The sequence below is a fragment of the Oryctolagus cuniculus genome, chromosome 17, assembly GCF_051225735.1.
Source record: "Oryctolagus cuniculus isolate XC-2025 breed Fujian yellow rabbit chromosome 17, ASM5122573v1, whole genome shotgun sequence".
Classification (NCBI taxonomy): Eukaryota; Metazoa; Chordata; class Mammalia; order Lagomorpha; family Leporidae; genus Oryctolagus; species Oryctolagus cuniculus.
In genome coordinates, this window is record NC_142883.1 from 5,425,176 (window position 1) to 5,441,434 (window position 16,259).

A 16,259-nucleotide genomic window follows, 5' to 3' on the forward strand; every position below is an offset into this window, starting at 1 on the left:
TCCTCCACTGCACTCCCTGGCCACAGCAGAGAGCTGGCCTGGAAGAGGGGCAACCGGGACAGAATCTGGAGCCCCGACCGGGACTAGAACCCGGTGTGCCGGCGCCGCTAGGCGGAGGATTAGCCGGCCGAAAATCGATTGAGAATTAAAAGCTGGTTTAATAGAGTAAGCCTGGGAGAAGGCTTTAGGGGTGCAACCTTGTGAGGTATGATTCCTACCAGACCTTTAGCTCTGCACCCGCCCGGGACCCTGCAGCCAAGCCACCTACACGGCACAAATGCTGTTACAAACGCTAATGCTGCGTCCGAGCCTCCGGCAGGCCCCCGTCACACAGAACTCCAGGCTGGTGGTGGACTTGTGCCCACTCTGTGGACAACCATGCTCCCATGGCTCCTGGGAGATGGAACCCCGGCCTGGAGCGCCGAGCGGCTGCCTGGCCTGAGCCCATGACCAAGCGAGGAGCAGGTGGCATAGCCCCAGACAGGCACAGGTGCACTGTGGCGGCACTGTGCGTACGCCTCACACTGCGCCTTGTTCTGGGGAGCGTGGCTGCACTGTATGAACTGAGACACCCAGAGGTGGGCTGTGCTGCTCACAGCCTCAAACCACCCTTGACAACCTGCTCCCAGCCTCGTCCTCTACCAGTGCCTGGCGCTGGGGGAGACAGCAAGGCGGGAGAAGGAGGCGGCCACTGCTCCCTCCTGCTACCGGTAAAACCACAGCTGCGCCATCCGGCCACGGCAGCAGTCCCCGCGGCCGTTTGCTTCCCCTCCGAGGCAGGCTCACTGCGCCCCTCTCCAGGGCAACAGCACCCGCTGCCAGCGCCCCTCCCCGAGGGCTCGCCTGCAAAGCCTCCACTGCCACAACGCCAGGCTTTCCCCGGGCCCGCTTCCCCCTTCCCTTCTCCGCCGCCGGTCTTCCCACCGGCCCGGCTGGCGCGCAGGCGCACACTTCGCTCTGATCGGCCTGCGCACGTCCTGCCCCCGGCCCAAAGTGCCCGGTGGAAAGGTACTACGTCCCCTTCTGATGCGGAAGTGATGGACACGTGCTTGTTGGCCGCTGGACGCTCACCACGCGTTTCTTCCCTGTCCCCTTCCTTGCAGAGTGGGCGTCCAGGCGCTTCGTCTCTCCTCGGGGGCTTTTTCCCCTTAAAAACCGCCTCAGCCTCCTGCCCTGGTCTCCTTCCAGCTCTCTGGTGAGCAGACATCTGTCCCCACCTTCTGTTCTCCACAGTCTCCTGGTCTTGTCAGATTCAGTAAAACGGAAGCCCAACCACTCCCCCACGTCCGGCCCGGCCTGGACAGTGCGGCGGGGGGGAGGGGGGGGTCGGGGGGGGGGGTCAGCGTGTCGGGAGAGCGGCCTGGGAAGCAGCACTGGTGGCCACCACACAGCACGGGTCTCGAATGTGGAGTCTGCCTCGGACCTTTACTGACCAAAAAAGGTCACAGCACTTCAGACTCTGTCCACGTGTGCATACAAAGGGCACCCCAGGTGACGGCCAAGGGCGCGGTGTCCACCCTGGAGTGCTAGGTCCAGCCGTACAGAAGGCAAGCCGCCCCAGGGGGCCGGGCCGGGCCCACCCCACCTCCAAGGCGAAGCCCAACCTCGAGGGGACGGGAGCAGCGGGACTCGAGGCCTGGTCAGGACAAAAGCCAGAGACCCCCGACTCGGTGGTGCCGGGCAGCAGAGAGCGAGTTCCTGCCGGAGCTGGCTCTGCGGCCCTCAGCCTGACCCTCCGGGGAGGGGCCCAGCAGCTCGGGTGGCCAAGGCACTGGGTGTGCAGAGGAGGGGGCGTGGTCAGCGGCTGCCCTCTGAGAGCTCCTGTCGCCTTTTCATAGGGTGCCCTGTGGACCCCTTAAGAGAAATGATAGTAACAGGTCTGGTGTCTGCCTGCCGCCTCCTCCTCCCCGCCTCGCCTTGGGGATGAAGCGGGGGTCAGGGCCAGAGTCAGCTCCCGCCCAGCCCTGGCCCACAGCGCCCCCACCCCAACAAGCGGCCTGCGTGGCAGGGCCAGGCACAGGGCCCCCAGCGCTACTGACTCAGCCTGGCGCCCGAGCCCCTCTCCCGCCGCCTCCACTGCCCCTTGACTGACGTGACAGCGTGGACGGCCCGGCACCCTCTGCAAGGGGCCTCTGCCCTTCCTGTAGGTGGAAGTTCACCTGATGTCACCCAGGGAACGTGGGGCACCCACGCGTGTGGACACATATGCACTAGGAGCAGGTTCTTCGCGCTACTCCACAGGAGACAGAAATCAGGAAACAAGGGAGAACCTCGGAGAAAAGTGAGCCGCCTGGGCACCATCAGGTCACACTGTCCACGGTGGCTCCCAGGTCACCGGCACGGGGGGCAGTCGTGCCCCGGAGAAGCCAGCTTTAAGGATGCTGAGAGGCTGGCGGGGTGGGACACCCCCCTCCCCAGACAGTACAGACCCTGGGGTTGCAGGCGGGCAGAAAGTGAACCCTCAACACCACGGCACGCCCTAGGAGGAGGAAGGCGGGGGCGGGGGCACCCCCAGACTGCCCAGCAAGCGGCCGTGCGAGGCTGGGGACGGGCGGGGTCGCTGACACCGCTGTGGGGCACGATGGCCACGGCTGGAAATCAAGGAGACACACAGGCATCACGCATCCAGGCGAGGCATTTTCAAGAGAAAAGTCACAGAAAAACAACACTTTTAGGTACAACAACATTACACGTTTGGCGACTTTCAAACAAACGGCCTTCCCACCCCAGCCACAGGGTCCACAAGTGCTTTCTCTTTGGTGCTGTTAGAAAAGCCAGGGAAGGAAGCCAGGGCCAGCGGGTGGGAGAGGCGGCAGGAGCAGGCACGGCCGCGAGAGCCCCCGTCCGCCGGCCTCCAGCGCCCTCTGCGGGGGAAAGCAAGGGTCCGGAGGGCCTCTGCTGCCGGAGACAAAGGAGGCGGAGCCGTCACCCTCCATCGGGCACAGTCATCACCCACGTCCAGCCCGGCTGCAGGACATCCCCCCCCACCGGCTCGCTTTCCCCAGAGGGCACTGCTCATGGCAACGTGGGGTCACTGTGGCAACTCTACCCTTTATCCAAGACCTCCAAGCTACAACCCCTGCGCCCGCTGCACGACTCCGAGGGTGCACGGGAGGAAAGTGTCCAAAGCAGCTGCTCCGCCCAACGCGGCCCACGGGGGAGACACAGCACAGCACGGCACGGCACGGCACGGCACTGTGGCAGTCCCTTCTCGTGCTCCAGCCCACTCCCAAGGAGCCAGGCCTTTGCCCAGACCCCAAGAGGCTGCCGCTACAAGACCTGACGCTGGCCCGGAAGACAAAGCGGGCTTCTGGACAGTCGCTCCGCATCCAGGAGTCGCACCGTCTCGAGTCCTGCGGGTGGGGTGGGCTCCTTCGCTTTCGCCCGGAACACTGGGCGCTGGGGGCAGGCTCAGCTCCGCCTTGCCGCAGCTCGGCCACCGTACAGGAGCGGGACTTGACCTCACACAAGTGCTTGGCTTGCATCGCTCTCACGTTCAGGACTCTGGGGTTTCAGGTTGTCGGCTTACATCCGGGATCCTCTCTCCTGAAGAATCTGGAGGCGGGAGGTAGGGGAGAAGGCAGAGGCAGCTGGTGGGCGCTGCGGGGCAGGGGCCACGCACATCCCGCATCGGAGTGTCCGGTCTGAGTCTCAGCTGCTCCTCTTCTGATGCAGCTTCCTGCTGCTACATCCCAGCAAGCAGCCGATGATGGCTTAACTGCCTGGTCCCTGTCACTCACACGGGAAACCTGGCTGGGCTGTTGGGCTCCTGGCTTTGGCCTGGCCGAGCCCCAGCTGTTGTGGGCATTTGGGGAATGAATCAGTGGATGGAGTCCCCCTCTCTCCACCGCTCTGCCTTTCAAGCAGATGAAGACAAATATATAAGCACTTAAAAAAATAAAGAAAGAAAAGGGAGCCCCAGCTGATCTCCAGTGGGCGCTGGGGAGCAGCCTGGTGCTCTGGCAAGCCCAGCAGGGGGCGGAGCCCCAGCCCCGGGCAGCCCTTCTGCAGCAGACTCTCCTGCTGTGTGCACAACAATTTTCTAGAAACTTAAGGGGGGCAGCACTGGGGCGCAGCGGGTTAACGCCCTGGCCTGGAGCGCCGGCACCGCACACGGGTGCCAGTTCTAGTCCTGGCTGCTCCACTTACAATCCAGCTCTCTGCTGTGGCCTCAGAAAGCAGAAGATGGCCCCTGCACCTGCATGGGAGACCTGGAGGAAGCTCCTGGCTCCTGGCTTCGGATCGGCGCAGCTCCAGCCGTTGCGGCCAACTGGGGAGTGAACCAGCTGATGGAAGACCTCTCTTTCTCTTCTTCTTTTTTTTTTTTTTTTTTCAAAGATTTATTTTATATATTTGAAAGTCAGAGTTACAGAGAGAGGTAGAGGCAGAGAGACAGAGGTCTTCCATCTGCTGGTTCACTCCCAAATGGCCGCAATGGCCGGAGCTGCGCCGATCCAAAGCCAGGAGCCTCTTTCAGGTCTCCCATGCGGGTGCGGGGCCCAAGGACTTGGGCCATCTTCTCCTGCTTTCCCAGGCCACAGCAGAGAGCTGGATTGGAAGTGGAGCAGCCAGGACTAGAACTGGCACCCGTGTGGGATGCAGGCGCTTAAGGTCAGGGCTTTAACCCGCTGCGCTACAGCGCTGGCCCCACCTGCTTCTCCTCTGTGTAACTCATTCTTTTTTTTTAATACTTATTTTTTAAAATTAATTAATTTATTTTTTTGACAGGCAGAGTGGATAGTGAGAGAAAGAGACAGAGAGAAAGGTCTTCCTTTTGCCGTTGGTTCACCCTCCAATGGCCGCCGCGGCCGGTGCGCTGCGACCGGCGCACCACGCTGATCTGATGGCAGAAGCCAGGTACTTCTCCTGGTCTCCCATGGGGTGCAGGGCCCAAGCACTTGGGCCATCCTCCACCGCACTCCCAGGCCACAGCAGAGAGCTGGCCTGGAAGAGGGGCAACCGGGACAGAATCCGGTGCCCGACCGGGACTAGAACCCGGTGTGCCGGCGCCGCTAGGTGGAGGATTAGCTTAGTGAGCCACGGTGCCGGCCAATACTTATTTTTTAAAGATTTTATTTATTTACTTGAGAGGTAGAGTTACAGACAGTGAGAGGGGGAGAGAGAGAGAGAGAGAGAGAAAGGTCTTCTACCCGTTGGTTCACTCCCCAGCTGGCTGCAATGGCCGGAGCTGCACCGATCCGGAGCCAGGAGCCAGGTGCTTCTTCCTGGTCTCCCACATGGGTGCAGGGACCCAAGTGTTTGGGCCACCCTCCACTGCCTTCCCGCGCCACAGCAGAGCGCTGGACTGGAAGTGGAGCAGCCAGGACTAGAACTGGCGCCCATATGGGATGCCGGCCCGCAGGTGGAGGATTAGCATACTGTGCCACAGCGCCGACCCCTGACTTTCAAATAAATAAATAAAAATTAAAAAAAAAAAAAAAACTTAAGAAGGGGCAGTCACGGCCGGCGCCACGGCTCAATAGGCTAATCCTCCGCCTAGCGGCGCCGGCACACCGGGTTCTAGTCCCGGTCGGGGCGCCGGATTCTGTCCCGGTTGCCCCTCTTCCAGGCCAGCCCTCTGCTGTGGCCAGGGAGTGCAGTGGAGGATGGCCCAGGTGCTTGGGCCCTGCACCCCATGGGAGACCAGGAAAAGCACCTGGCTCCTGGCTCCTGCCATCGGATCAGCGCGGTGCGCCGGCCGCGGCGGCCATTGGAGGGTGAACCAACGGCAAAGGAAGACCTTTCTCTCTGTCTCTCTCTCTCACTGTCCACTCTGCCTGTCAAAAAAAAAAAAAAAGAAGGGGCAGTCACGATGGTCAGAAATCATTTTCTTTTCCTGAGACAGCAAAAAGCAACCAAACAAAAAAACAAGAACAACAGTTTCAAGGAACAGAGGCAAAATTCTTTCGATTTTGCGCTCAGTTCTCCCTGTGCAGTAAGCAGCGGGACAGCTTCTCCTCACTGACGTGGAAGCCCCTCCCAGGCCCCGCCTCCCGAGTGCCAAGCCCTGCCTACTCTGAATCCTGGCTGCCACGACACTCGAGAGAACCACGAAGGGGAGAGGAAGGAGGGGAGCACGGGGAGTCGTGGGTCAGCAGGGCTGCGGGGCGGCGGGGCCGCGTGCTCAGGCCGGTCTCTCACCTTCGCCTTCTCGCTGGGCTCGATGACGATGCCGTTGGTGGAATTATTTAGCTCTCTGGAGACGACACAGAGGAACTCGGCCTGGTCTTCATTCCCGTAGTTGTAGGAAGACCCAATGCTGATGAGCTGGGAAACGATTTGGAGGGCACACAGTGACCTTGCGATCCCGCAGGGCCACCCGTCACACCTCCTCCTGACCGAGCCCTGCGCTTCACTTCTCCAAGGGTGAAGAACTCTCTGGAACCATCAAGGCCCTGGAGGGCACTGGCGCAGGGATTCAGGGGGCATGGGCAGGACGCCTCCCCAGGGAGCGCAGAGTGAGTTCTGCCATTACCCCCCACACCCAGAAATCATCCCCTCGGCGGTGGTGGGATCAACACGACCCCGCCCCCTCTCTCCGACACCAGGGAGAGGGACAGCGGCTCCAGCCAAAGCCAGAGCTGGTTCAGGAGCGCAAGTCCTGGGCAGCAGACTGGCCCTCCGAAGGATCTGGAAAGCACCTGGTAAATCGGTGAACAGGGACCCACAGCTCCGTGCCGCTGGTACTTTAACCCTTCTGGAGAACTGAATTCAACATTTAATTCCACCTGGGAAACACACGTGCCCCGGGGAGCAGCAGCCACAGGGTGAGGCGTCCTCCGACCAGAGCGGGCCTGGCGCTGCAGGCCTGGGCGGGGACATGCAGCCTCCCTGCGCCACACAGGCAGTGGGAACATACTCATCCTCCCTCAGGACGCTAAGATGAGAAGAATGACCCGAGGAAGTGTCCGGTATGGTTCAGAGGCTGCAGGGGTGGGGCTCCAGCTTCCTGCCGATTCAGGCCCGGGCGACATCAGTGACTGAACCCCCGCCACCCCCGGGAGACCTGGATGCAGCTGCCTGCTCCCGGCTTTGGCTGGGTCCTGCCCCAGCCAGTGCGGGCATTTGGGGAATGAACTAGCAGATGGCAGCTGTGTCTCTCAGATTAAATTAAAAAATGATTCATTAGTTTCACAAATAATACTTTTGCTTTCTTTTTGGTCGCCTTTGCTGAAGACCTGGTATCAGGAGACGACTTGTGACCCCCGCCCAGTGAGAAGGAGCCCCCCCCACAGGCAGGCGTTCTGCAGAGGCCGACGGGGGAACACGCCCGCCTCGGCTCTCAAGACGAGACAGCTTGCGCTAGCACCACCGTGCTTTTTCTTTGAGGACGGAAGCTGTGGTCGGTTGGCCTCTAAACTACACAGAAGCAGGCCGGACCCACCCAAGGCTGGATTCACCGCGCCGCCCCGCCTCCCGGCGTGGCTGCACACTTCTGCCCTCTCGTGGGCGAGTCAGGGAAGAGCCGCACACTTGTGCCCTCTGACGGAGCAGAGCCGCACAGCTGACTCGCGGTCGCTTTGTTGTAGCACAAAGCGGAAGGAGCCAGAGGACCACGCCAGGCTTCTCACGGCGCCCGGCTGCCTCGGCGGGCGCCTGCTCACCAAGCTTCCACGGCGGGCGCCTGCTCACCAGGCTGCCTCGGCTGGCGCCTGCTCGCCAGGCTTCCACGGCGGGTGCGCAGAGACGCGCCGCGTACAGCCCCGTCTCGGGAGATGGCAGGGAGCCTTGTTGCTGAACCCCAGTCTTCTGAAAGGAGCCCCTCAGACGGAAGGAGAGCCAAAGGGAGGCACCTTCCTGCCTAAACAAGCTTGCTGGCTTCCCAGGCGCAGCCAAGCTCCAAGTCTTGGTGCTCATTAGGACCAGGGAGAGGCTACCCCGGGCAGCTGGGAGACCTCCCACGCTCCCCCACTGCATCATGCACTACCAGGCAAGCACCATGTGGCGCCATGCTGCGCGCTGGGACCACACCTGGCCCTATGGGCTGCGGAGGCGACTGTCGGAAGGGCAGGGTAGGGTACCTGCTCGAATTTCCAGCCGTCGGACATAGTGGAGACCATCTGGGTGAGCTCCTCCTCTTGGCACTGCAGGACTCTGTACACGTGCTTCACGGGGCCCTGCGACACACAGGCGGCAGCGTCAGGACACAGCGGTTCACAGCTGCCTGGGGGGGAGTGCTGGGGCGGGGTGGGGGAGCCTCTTCAAAGCGACAAACACTGCGAGACAGCAAGCCTGGGAACTCCTCCCCGGCAGCCACCCACCACCCGCTCTGACAAACGGCACTGGGGTTTTTCAATAAACTGATCCAAGGACAGAAAGAAAGAAGCGTCCACGGACACGAATCAGTGGGCAAAAGAATTCTCTGGAGAGGGGAATTAGGCGAGCAACCACGCTGACAAACCCGGATCTCACCCGTCGCCCCACGCAGGAAAGACAGTCAGATTACTTCGCAAAACAACGCCGCGTTGTCCCCTTTAGTCATTTACATCTCATGCACACGCCGCTTGGGCTTATTCAGCGATATAAATGCAGACAGGAACACCACGTTACACTGTTGCAGGTGCTCCAGCTACGTTACACTCTGCTGATGCTCCCTGCCCGGGTCTCTGTGTGGAACAGTGGCCTTCCTGCTAGGAAGTGTGGGAGAGCAAAGCCAGACTTGTTCCTGTCTGCATCCAGGGGACAGTCTTCTGTATGCTAATGAGAAGCGGAGCCCTAGGAGGGCTCAGGATGGCGGGTGCTTGCCAGAGGGACCAAGCTGGTGGCTGGGGAGTTAGAACCTCCAGCCCCAACCTGACCTTAAGGGAAGAGGTAAGAGTTCAATCACCAAGGCCCAGTGATACAGTCAATTCAATCTATGGAACAACGGGGCTCAGAGAGCTGTGAGCCCCGGGGTGGGGGTGGGGGTGGGGACACAGGTGCCTGCACTTGGGACCCTGTGGGATTTTGCCTGGTGTGTGCCTTCACCTGGTTGTTCATCTGTGCCCTGCAGGATGAACCGTGCCAGTAAACACGGCACATTCCTGGTTCTGTGAGCTGCTCTAACAAGTGACTGAATCTGAAGTTAGGGGGCTGTGGGAACCCCTGGATTTGCAGCCAAACCAGACAGAAGTGCAGGTGGCCCGAGGACCCAGGACTCGTGGCTGGCAGCGTCACAATGGGAGCAGTCTGTGGCACTGAACCCGCAGACGCTGAGGACAGCCGGCTCAGGACTGAAGTAACTGAAGAGAAAAGTCATTTATGGGCCAGGTCAGCTCTCTGCCACAGGCGTGGGGAACGTCTGGCCACGTGAAGCCCACGAAGTCACCTGCTCTGGCCCTGCCAGGGCGCCCGTGGGTGGGACTGGAGATTCAGTGAGTCTACAGCAGGCTAATTTTTAAGTTGATAATTTTGCATGGCCCGGGAATGATGTTATAAATATCCAAACAGCCTTGGCAGAAAAAAGGTTCCCCACCTCCGCTCCAGGAGGTGAACTAGAGCCACAGGCCAACAGACTGAGCTGCAGGAACGGACGGGCCCTGTGCTCTGCGCCACGTGTGCCGTGGCCCGCTGCTGGAGGCGCGCTCGCGCACGGAAGCTGCTGCTGTTGGAACCGGTACAGGCACAGAGGGCGCAGCCTGGGACACTCAGTGGGGCCCCGAACCTGCACAACTGCGGCCCAGCCCGGAGGGCCGGCGGCACTCGTTACAGCACAAACGGCAACGGAGGCTTCACCACCAGGACTCCCAGCCAAGAGGAGAACGTGAAATTCTTCCTTTAAAGTGAGGAAACTTAGTACTTTTCCAAAAAGATGAGTGAGCTTCAATTATCAGGAGCATCAGGCTCCGGGAAGCGCGGGACAAACAGGCGTCCTCACGGCTGCGTGCGAGTGGACAAGCCCAGAGCCCCTTCAGAGCAGTCCTGGGGGCAGGTGTCCGCTCCTTCCACGGCTGGGGACGCCGGGGCTTGCTGGGGGCACCCTGCCCGAGCTGCGCAGTCCTCAAGTGGACAGCGGGTAGAGCTGGGAGTTGAGTCCAGGGCTGCCTGCCAACCCTGCATTTTCTTCTACGCTTCCTCCTCCTAAAACAGGTATAACCATCATCCGCCAGGGCACTAAGATTAGAAACAGTTCCTTTCATGTAGAATATAGGACAAACCCCAGGAGAGTCCACTGGTTTTTTTAACCACACACTCTGGGAACAACCAGAGGCTTCTGTTACAAAATCTACAGCATCACAAAGCCGCGCACCATTGGCCACGGCTGTCAAGGTCTCAGGCATTGCAGATGTCATCGTTTGCCTCTTTTTTCTCTCCCAAGTAAACCACTGGGGCTCCCAAATGCACCACGGCCAGTCACCCGATCACAGTATCAGACAGCAAAGCAGTTAGAACGGTGGAGCCACTACAAGAGATGAGGGGTCACGGGCATCAGAGGGCGGTGGGAAGCCCACCTCCCAAGGGCGGGGCATGTGTGCAGACCCCCGCGGGGCCGTGTGCCCCAAGGGCAGAGAGGGTGTTGGTGGACAGCATCAAATGAGCTTCTCAGGGTGTCACTGAATAAAAGGACACGCTGAAAGATCAATTAGCACCGGAAAGGTCTTGACATTTCTAGAACAAAAAACTTCAAACTGGGTAGGAATCCACAGGCCTTCGGAATCCAGAGGGCTCATTAACCGCCAGACAACGCTCCGGGCGCTCCGGGAGTTGGCTAATGGCAGAGGATGGGACAGTGTTCAGGCACTGTGATTCCAACGGCTGAAACCACGTAATCCAGGCTACCATCCAGACTTTTACTAAGCGACCGAGGCATTTCAAGGTGTGGAGAACTGGGGATAAAGCTGGATTTCCAAACTATCTAGCTATAAGTACCTGCAATAGTGCACGAGGCCACGGATTAGAGATGGCAGATAGGTGAGGGCCCCCACATCTCATTTCCTACGGCAACCCGCAAGCCAACGGCAAACCAGCCCTGCACACAGGGAAGGTGCCTACGGCCCACAGGCCAGGACACGCCTTCTCTCCCTCAGCAAACCGCTGCAGACAAGGGGGTGAGAGTTCATTTTTGTCACAGGCGTCAGTGAGGCACCTGCTATTTCCCAGAGAAAGCTTGGCTCTGTGAAGTTGCACACAGGAGAGCAAGGCACTGGTGTTATGTTTAAAAGGAAACGTTTGGCCGATCTGAATGGCAGGAAAAGTCTCTGCTGTCACAGATCATACTTAAAACAGCCACCCCCCACCCCCCCCAACCCCACAACTGGCGAGGACAGACCGCCACGGCAGAGCACGCTCTGCCCCGCCCCCTGCACCTCTGCGGCTGCACTTCCTCACAACAGAGCCTGGACGGGTGGAAGGGGAGGTCTGTTCTACTGCCTGACTTCGGGCTTCTCGAGGTCAAGGCCCTCCTCCTATCGCTCACAGGCCCTCGGGGGCCTGACAGGAGCTGCTGCGGCCAAACATCTGGTGAATGCCGCAGTGTGAAGCAGCCAGTCAGCCCTGTTGTCCTTCCTTCGCTCCAACCAGGGGGCACATTCTGCTTCATTTGTCTTTTTCTGAATTCACATAAAAAGCTAGACACCACAATACAGAGAGAGGCTTGGGATCGTTTTCCCGGAAGCATGATTCACACGCAGATTTCCAGTCTACCCAGGAGACTGTTCAGGAGGGCAGGGACCGCCGTGAAGGCTGTCCCTACGAAGAGGGGCCAGCACGGAGAAGTGGCCTGCTGCGGGCTGTGGGCGGAGGGGGGAGGTTCTGCCAGAGAGCGCAGGCCGGGGACGGCACTCCCTGCTCCTCGTCCTGAAGGAACACGGGGCTGCCGCCCTCGGCTGTTTCTTCCTCCCCGTCTCCTTGTTCGGAACAAGCCTGGCTGGGGCGGCGCCATCTGCACGGCAGAGGGACCGTGCTCCGTGCCGACGTGGGCTCTACAGGGCAAAGCATCTCTCCAGTCGGGCCCGGCCACACGCATGCGCACCGGAGCCGCGGAGCCACCCAGCACAGCTTACTTGTGAAGTTCTGTTCTCGTTGTCCCGTATCCTCTCCTTAACCAGGCGCACGAGCGACGCGATGTTGTAGAACTCCGCTTCTTCCAGCACGCCTGCAGCGAGGACCAGACTGTAGTCAGGGGTGTGTGGGCGCGCGAGGGGAGGCTGCACCTTCAAACACAAACCCGGCCCTCCTGCTTCCTGCCTGGCCCCGCCCGTGCGCTGGCGGACACCGTCCCCACGACACTCGGGGCCTGGAACCGGCTGGGCTGCGCCGGCTTGAGCTCGCACTTTTTATCCAGCTGCCCCTAGAGAGAACCGGCCGTGTCAGATTCACAGGATGCCACGGTCTGAACACCATCAGAGGCAAACACTGCAAGGCTCCCCTGCCAAACAAAGCCGGACTCCGACAGGACAACGATGGCCCGGGAGACCCCGCAGCAGGAGAGAAGGGTGCGCGCAGGCCGTTACTAGCCGCAGATAAAAGCATTTACCGGGATTAAGTTTCCTGAGTTTGGTGACCGTACTGTGGCTGTGTGAGCCCCCCCTTGTTCTTGGGAAACGTACACGGAACCCTGAGAGACGCGGCCTGCCACAGTCTCAGACGGTTCCACAGCAGGGACTGTGGTGGGCAGAGGGAGGAGAGACAGCACAAGGAGGGAGAGATAAACAGGAGGGGGAGGGGGAGGGGAGAGGGAGGGGAGGGGGAGGGGGAGGGAGAGGAGGGGGAGGGGGAGGGGAGGGGGAGGGAGAAGAAGAGGGGAGAGGGAGGGGAGAGGAGGGGGAGGGAGGGGGAGGGGGAGGGGAGGGGAGGGGGAGAACACAAATTTTAAAAAGTAAAAAATGAGTGCATGTGGATAGAGGGAGCTTTTGGTATTATTCTTGCTCTCTGAAGTTTGAAATTATTTCAAAATAAAAGTGTTTTTTTTTTTTTTTTTCCCAAATTAAAGGCACCAGGAGGAGCCGTGAGTCAGGCGCTGCGCTGCTCCCGGCGGCACTGTACGTGCTCGAAATGTTTCTTCAAAAAATGACATCTGGGGTGGGTGTTTGGCCTAGCAATTACGAGGCTAAGACACCTGCATCCCATGCCGGGGTCCCTGGATTCGGTGTCCGCCTCCGACTCCTGACTGTAGCCTCCTGCCAGTGTAGACCTTGGGTTCCTGTCACTGAGCTCCCAGCTCCGGGCTTCAGCCTGGCCCAGACCTAACTGTTGAGGGTGTCTGGGGAGTGCGCCAGCAGATGCAAGTTTTTTGTCTCCGCCTCTCACACAGGTTAATTTAACAAATAAAGGAAGGAGCACATTTCATTATTTATTTACTTATTCTTAAAGATTTATTTATTTGAAAGACAGAGTTACAGAGAGATCTTCCATCTGCTGATATACCTCCAAGTGGTTGCAACAGCCAGGGCTGTGCCAGGCTGAAGCCAGGAGCCAGGAGCTTCTTCTGGGTCTCCCACATGGGGGGCAGGGGTCCTAGGACTTGGGCCACCTTCTGCTGCTTTTCCAGGGGCATTAGCAGGGAGTTGGATCGAAGTGGAGCAGCTGGAACTCAAACCAGCACCCATCCTTACGGGATGCCAGCACTGCAGGCCACGACTTAACCCACTACACCACAGCACTGGCCCCAAAAATGGCATAAAAACAGAGGGCAATTCTTCCTTTTACTGGCTGAACGAGCTGTTCTGTAGTCACTATTTGTTAACCAGCACGACTACGACAAGTTTTCTAACTCAGAGCTAACGTTCCCAGACCAGGGTGCCCGGGATCAGCTGAATGCCCTCGGCAGGACCACACCACCTGGACCCACTTCCTGTCCAAGCACCCCACGGGGTAGATGGATGAGGCAGCCAATGATACGCCTGCACGGAGCCCGAGAATGAATTAGGTCAGCTGCAGAAATACACGGGGAGGCATGAGACCAGAGTCTTAAAGAAATGAGGCCAAGCTTTTATTATTTTTTTATAGCTGTGAGTTCAAAGTAAAATTGAAAATATAAATAACTCGGTGTCAAGAGACGCGCTGCTCCAGGCTGTGGACATCCAGGAGCGGGAAAAAAGGCTGCAGGGAGGCTGGCGGGCTCTCTCAGCCAAGACTCAGGCTCCCGTGCGTAAACCAGCTGCCCCCGCCACGCAGCGCCACGCAAATCCCAAAGAAACCCCGCTCTCTGGGCGAGGGGAACAGCTGGGTCCTGCAGTTCCCGCAGGCGGGCTCTTACCTTCTTCTGCCAGCTCCTTGGTGATGATGAGCTTCCCGTGGCGGAGGTAGTTGAGGATGGGACCGAAGTAGGTGGGGTCTCTGTCGATCAGGTAGGCCCCCGTCTCGTCCTGCCAACCGAACACAAGGCGTCACTGGGGGCGGCCGGAGCGGCGCTGCACCGAGAGGGTTTCCCCAGTAGCCAACGTTTTCACGAGGGCAGGTTCCGCCTGGATCTTTGCTCAGCGCAAACTGTCGGCAAGCGAGCGGACCGACCAGGCATCCCGGAGCTCAACACCGCTCCAGACAGCGAGTTACAGGTGCGCTGGTACAAAACCTTTGCTTGGACCAGTACCAGCGTGATTCAGAAAGGGAAGGAGCGCACGCCACCGCCGTGCGGTTTAAACCTGGGCTCGGGATGGACATTCCAGCTTCCTAAGAAAACCTGTTTAGCCAGCAAGACACTTCAGCTCAGGACCACAGTCAGCGGGAGCCCGCTCTGCCGGCCGCTGCCACACACACACACACACACACACACACACACACACACACACACGGCGGCTCTGCGCCCAGAGGAGGCTTGGTACAGCCGGGACTTGGCTCTGCGCGGCTCCAACCCTACTCCTCTTTCCAGTAAGAGGCTTCTCCCGCCGCGAGATGACGGCAGATATAAATAATTCCTACATAAGCAAGGGCTCTGGGATCTCCTTTCTGCCAAGTTAGGGAAAGATGGGGCTTCCGTCCATCCAAGATTAGGGGAGAGGGAGGAAGAGACTAAGGCAGCAAAGTAAGCCCCCGAGTGCCACAGGGGTCCAACGGGGTGGTGGGAGCCATGGTCAAGCTGAAAACAAATGCAAACTACAGTTAACCCGGTGGCGGGTGCAGTGTCTCGCCACCTCTCAACCCTCTGGTTAACAGTCACGCACCCTGGCCAACAGCACTCCTCATCTGAACCCGGCAGCCTAGATTCGCCCCAATACCGCCAAACGGTAGCCTCTTTCCAAGGAATGCATTGGATTTTGGGGCTGCACCTAGAATAGCGATTGATACAGGCTTCCAGTTCTGGGACCAGGACCACAGCAAAGCCGTGCGGTACCACACGAAGCACTTCCCACACCATCAGACCCAAGCGTTCATTCAACTTGGCAAAGGGCTTCCGCGGGAAGTCCGAGAGCCACAACGACTCCTCCTCGGCTCGCCCTGACCCGGTTCAGAGTGCACCTGGCCCCGGCAGCGAGGGGCTGCAGAAGAGCCAGGGCTCACGGGGGCCGAGGGACCGGCTGGGGTGAGGGGGGCAGAAAAGGTGGGGAAGGGGCGTGGAGTAGGCGCAGGTGCACGCAGTGTAGAGAGCCAAGGGCGGGGTCCGACAGCGCCGGGGTGTGCCTGGGGACCGCGGTGCACAGGGGCGATCCTTCGGAGGTTCCGGGGGCTACCTTGGGAGCCACGGGGGAATGGGGTCCTGGCCTGTCGGGAGCGTGTCCCAAGACTCGGCCGACGAGCCTGGGAGGAAGAGGGGCTCCGAAGGCCCGGGGGCGCGCCCGAGGGCGGGGCGCACCTTGTCCGAGTCCAGCTCCGGGTCCTCCTGGCAGCAGAGGCGGCAGAGGAACGACTTGGGCTCCCGGCCTAGGGTCTGTCTGGTGGTCACGAAGTAGGTGCCGCCTACATTCAGCCGGACCCAGCGGGCCGCGCCGCCGCCCCCCGCCCGCTCGGGGGGTCCAGGACCCGGTTCCAGCGGCTGCGCGACGGCGGCGGGCGAGCGGGCGTGCCCGCGGGGCGTGAGGCCAGCCGGGCGAGGGCTGGGGGGCCCGCGGCCCGGTCCACCTCCATCGCCCACCCCACTCCCGCCACCCCCTCCCAGCCCCGCCATCGCCGGGTCCAGCTGCAGCTCCGCCATCTTGGGCCGCTGCCGCCGCCGCCGCTGCTGCCCGCGCGCCGCCGGGCCGGCCCATTTCTCGGCAGGGAGAGCCGGGCCGGCCCATCGGCGGGGGTGGGGCAGGGGGAGAGGGGACGGGAGCGCCCCCCAACCAGCGCCCGGGAGCCCGTGAAGCGCAGGCGCTACGCCGGCCCCGAGAGGCGGGACTTCCTGGATAAAACCTCCAATTCTA

At 60.4% G+C, this 16,259-nt stretch overlaps 1 protein-coding gene across 1 annotated transcript; it reads right to left on the reverse strand.

Annotated features, from left to right (window-relative positions):
* Positions 1-2,617: 2,617 nt before the first annotated feature.
* Positions 2,618-16,255, reverse strand: KCTD2 (potassium channel tetramerization domain containing 2). Its single transcript, XM_051838403.3, has 6 exons — positions 15,710-16,255; positions 14,177-14,285; positions 11,982-12,073; positions 8,022-8,117; positions 6,142-6,267; positions 2,618-3,555 (listed from the first exon to the last, which is right to left on the reverse strand). The coding sequence occupies exons 1-6, from the start codon at positions 16,046-16,048 to the stop codon at positions 3,526-3,528; spliced, it is 792 nt and encodes a 263-aa protein (XP_051694363.1). The 5' UTR covers positions 16,049-16,255; the 3' UTR covers positions 2,618-3,525.
* Positions 16,256-16,259: the final 4 nt, after the last annotated feature.

Bases quoted from the DNA above. Each gene is read 5' to 3' on its own strand.
- KCTD2 (XM_051838403.3), bottom strand. From the start codon at position 16,048: ATGGCGGAGCTGCAGCTGGACCCGGCGATGGCGGGGCTGGGAGGGGGT. The intron at 8,118-11,981 runs GTAAGCTGTGCT...TGTGTGTCGCAG, and splicing joins ACGAGAACAGAACTTCACAA to GGCCCCGTGAAGCACGTGTA. The intron at 6,268-8,021 runs GTACCCTACCCT...ATCGTTTCCCAG, and splicing joins ACGGCTGGAAATTCGAGCAG to CTCATCAGCATTGGGTCTTC.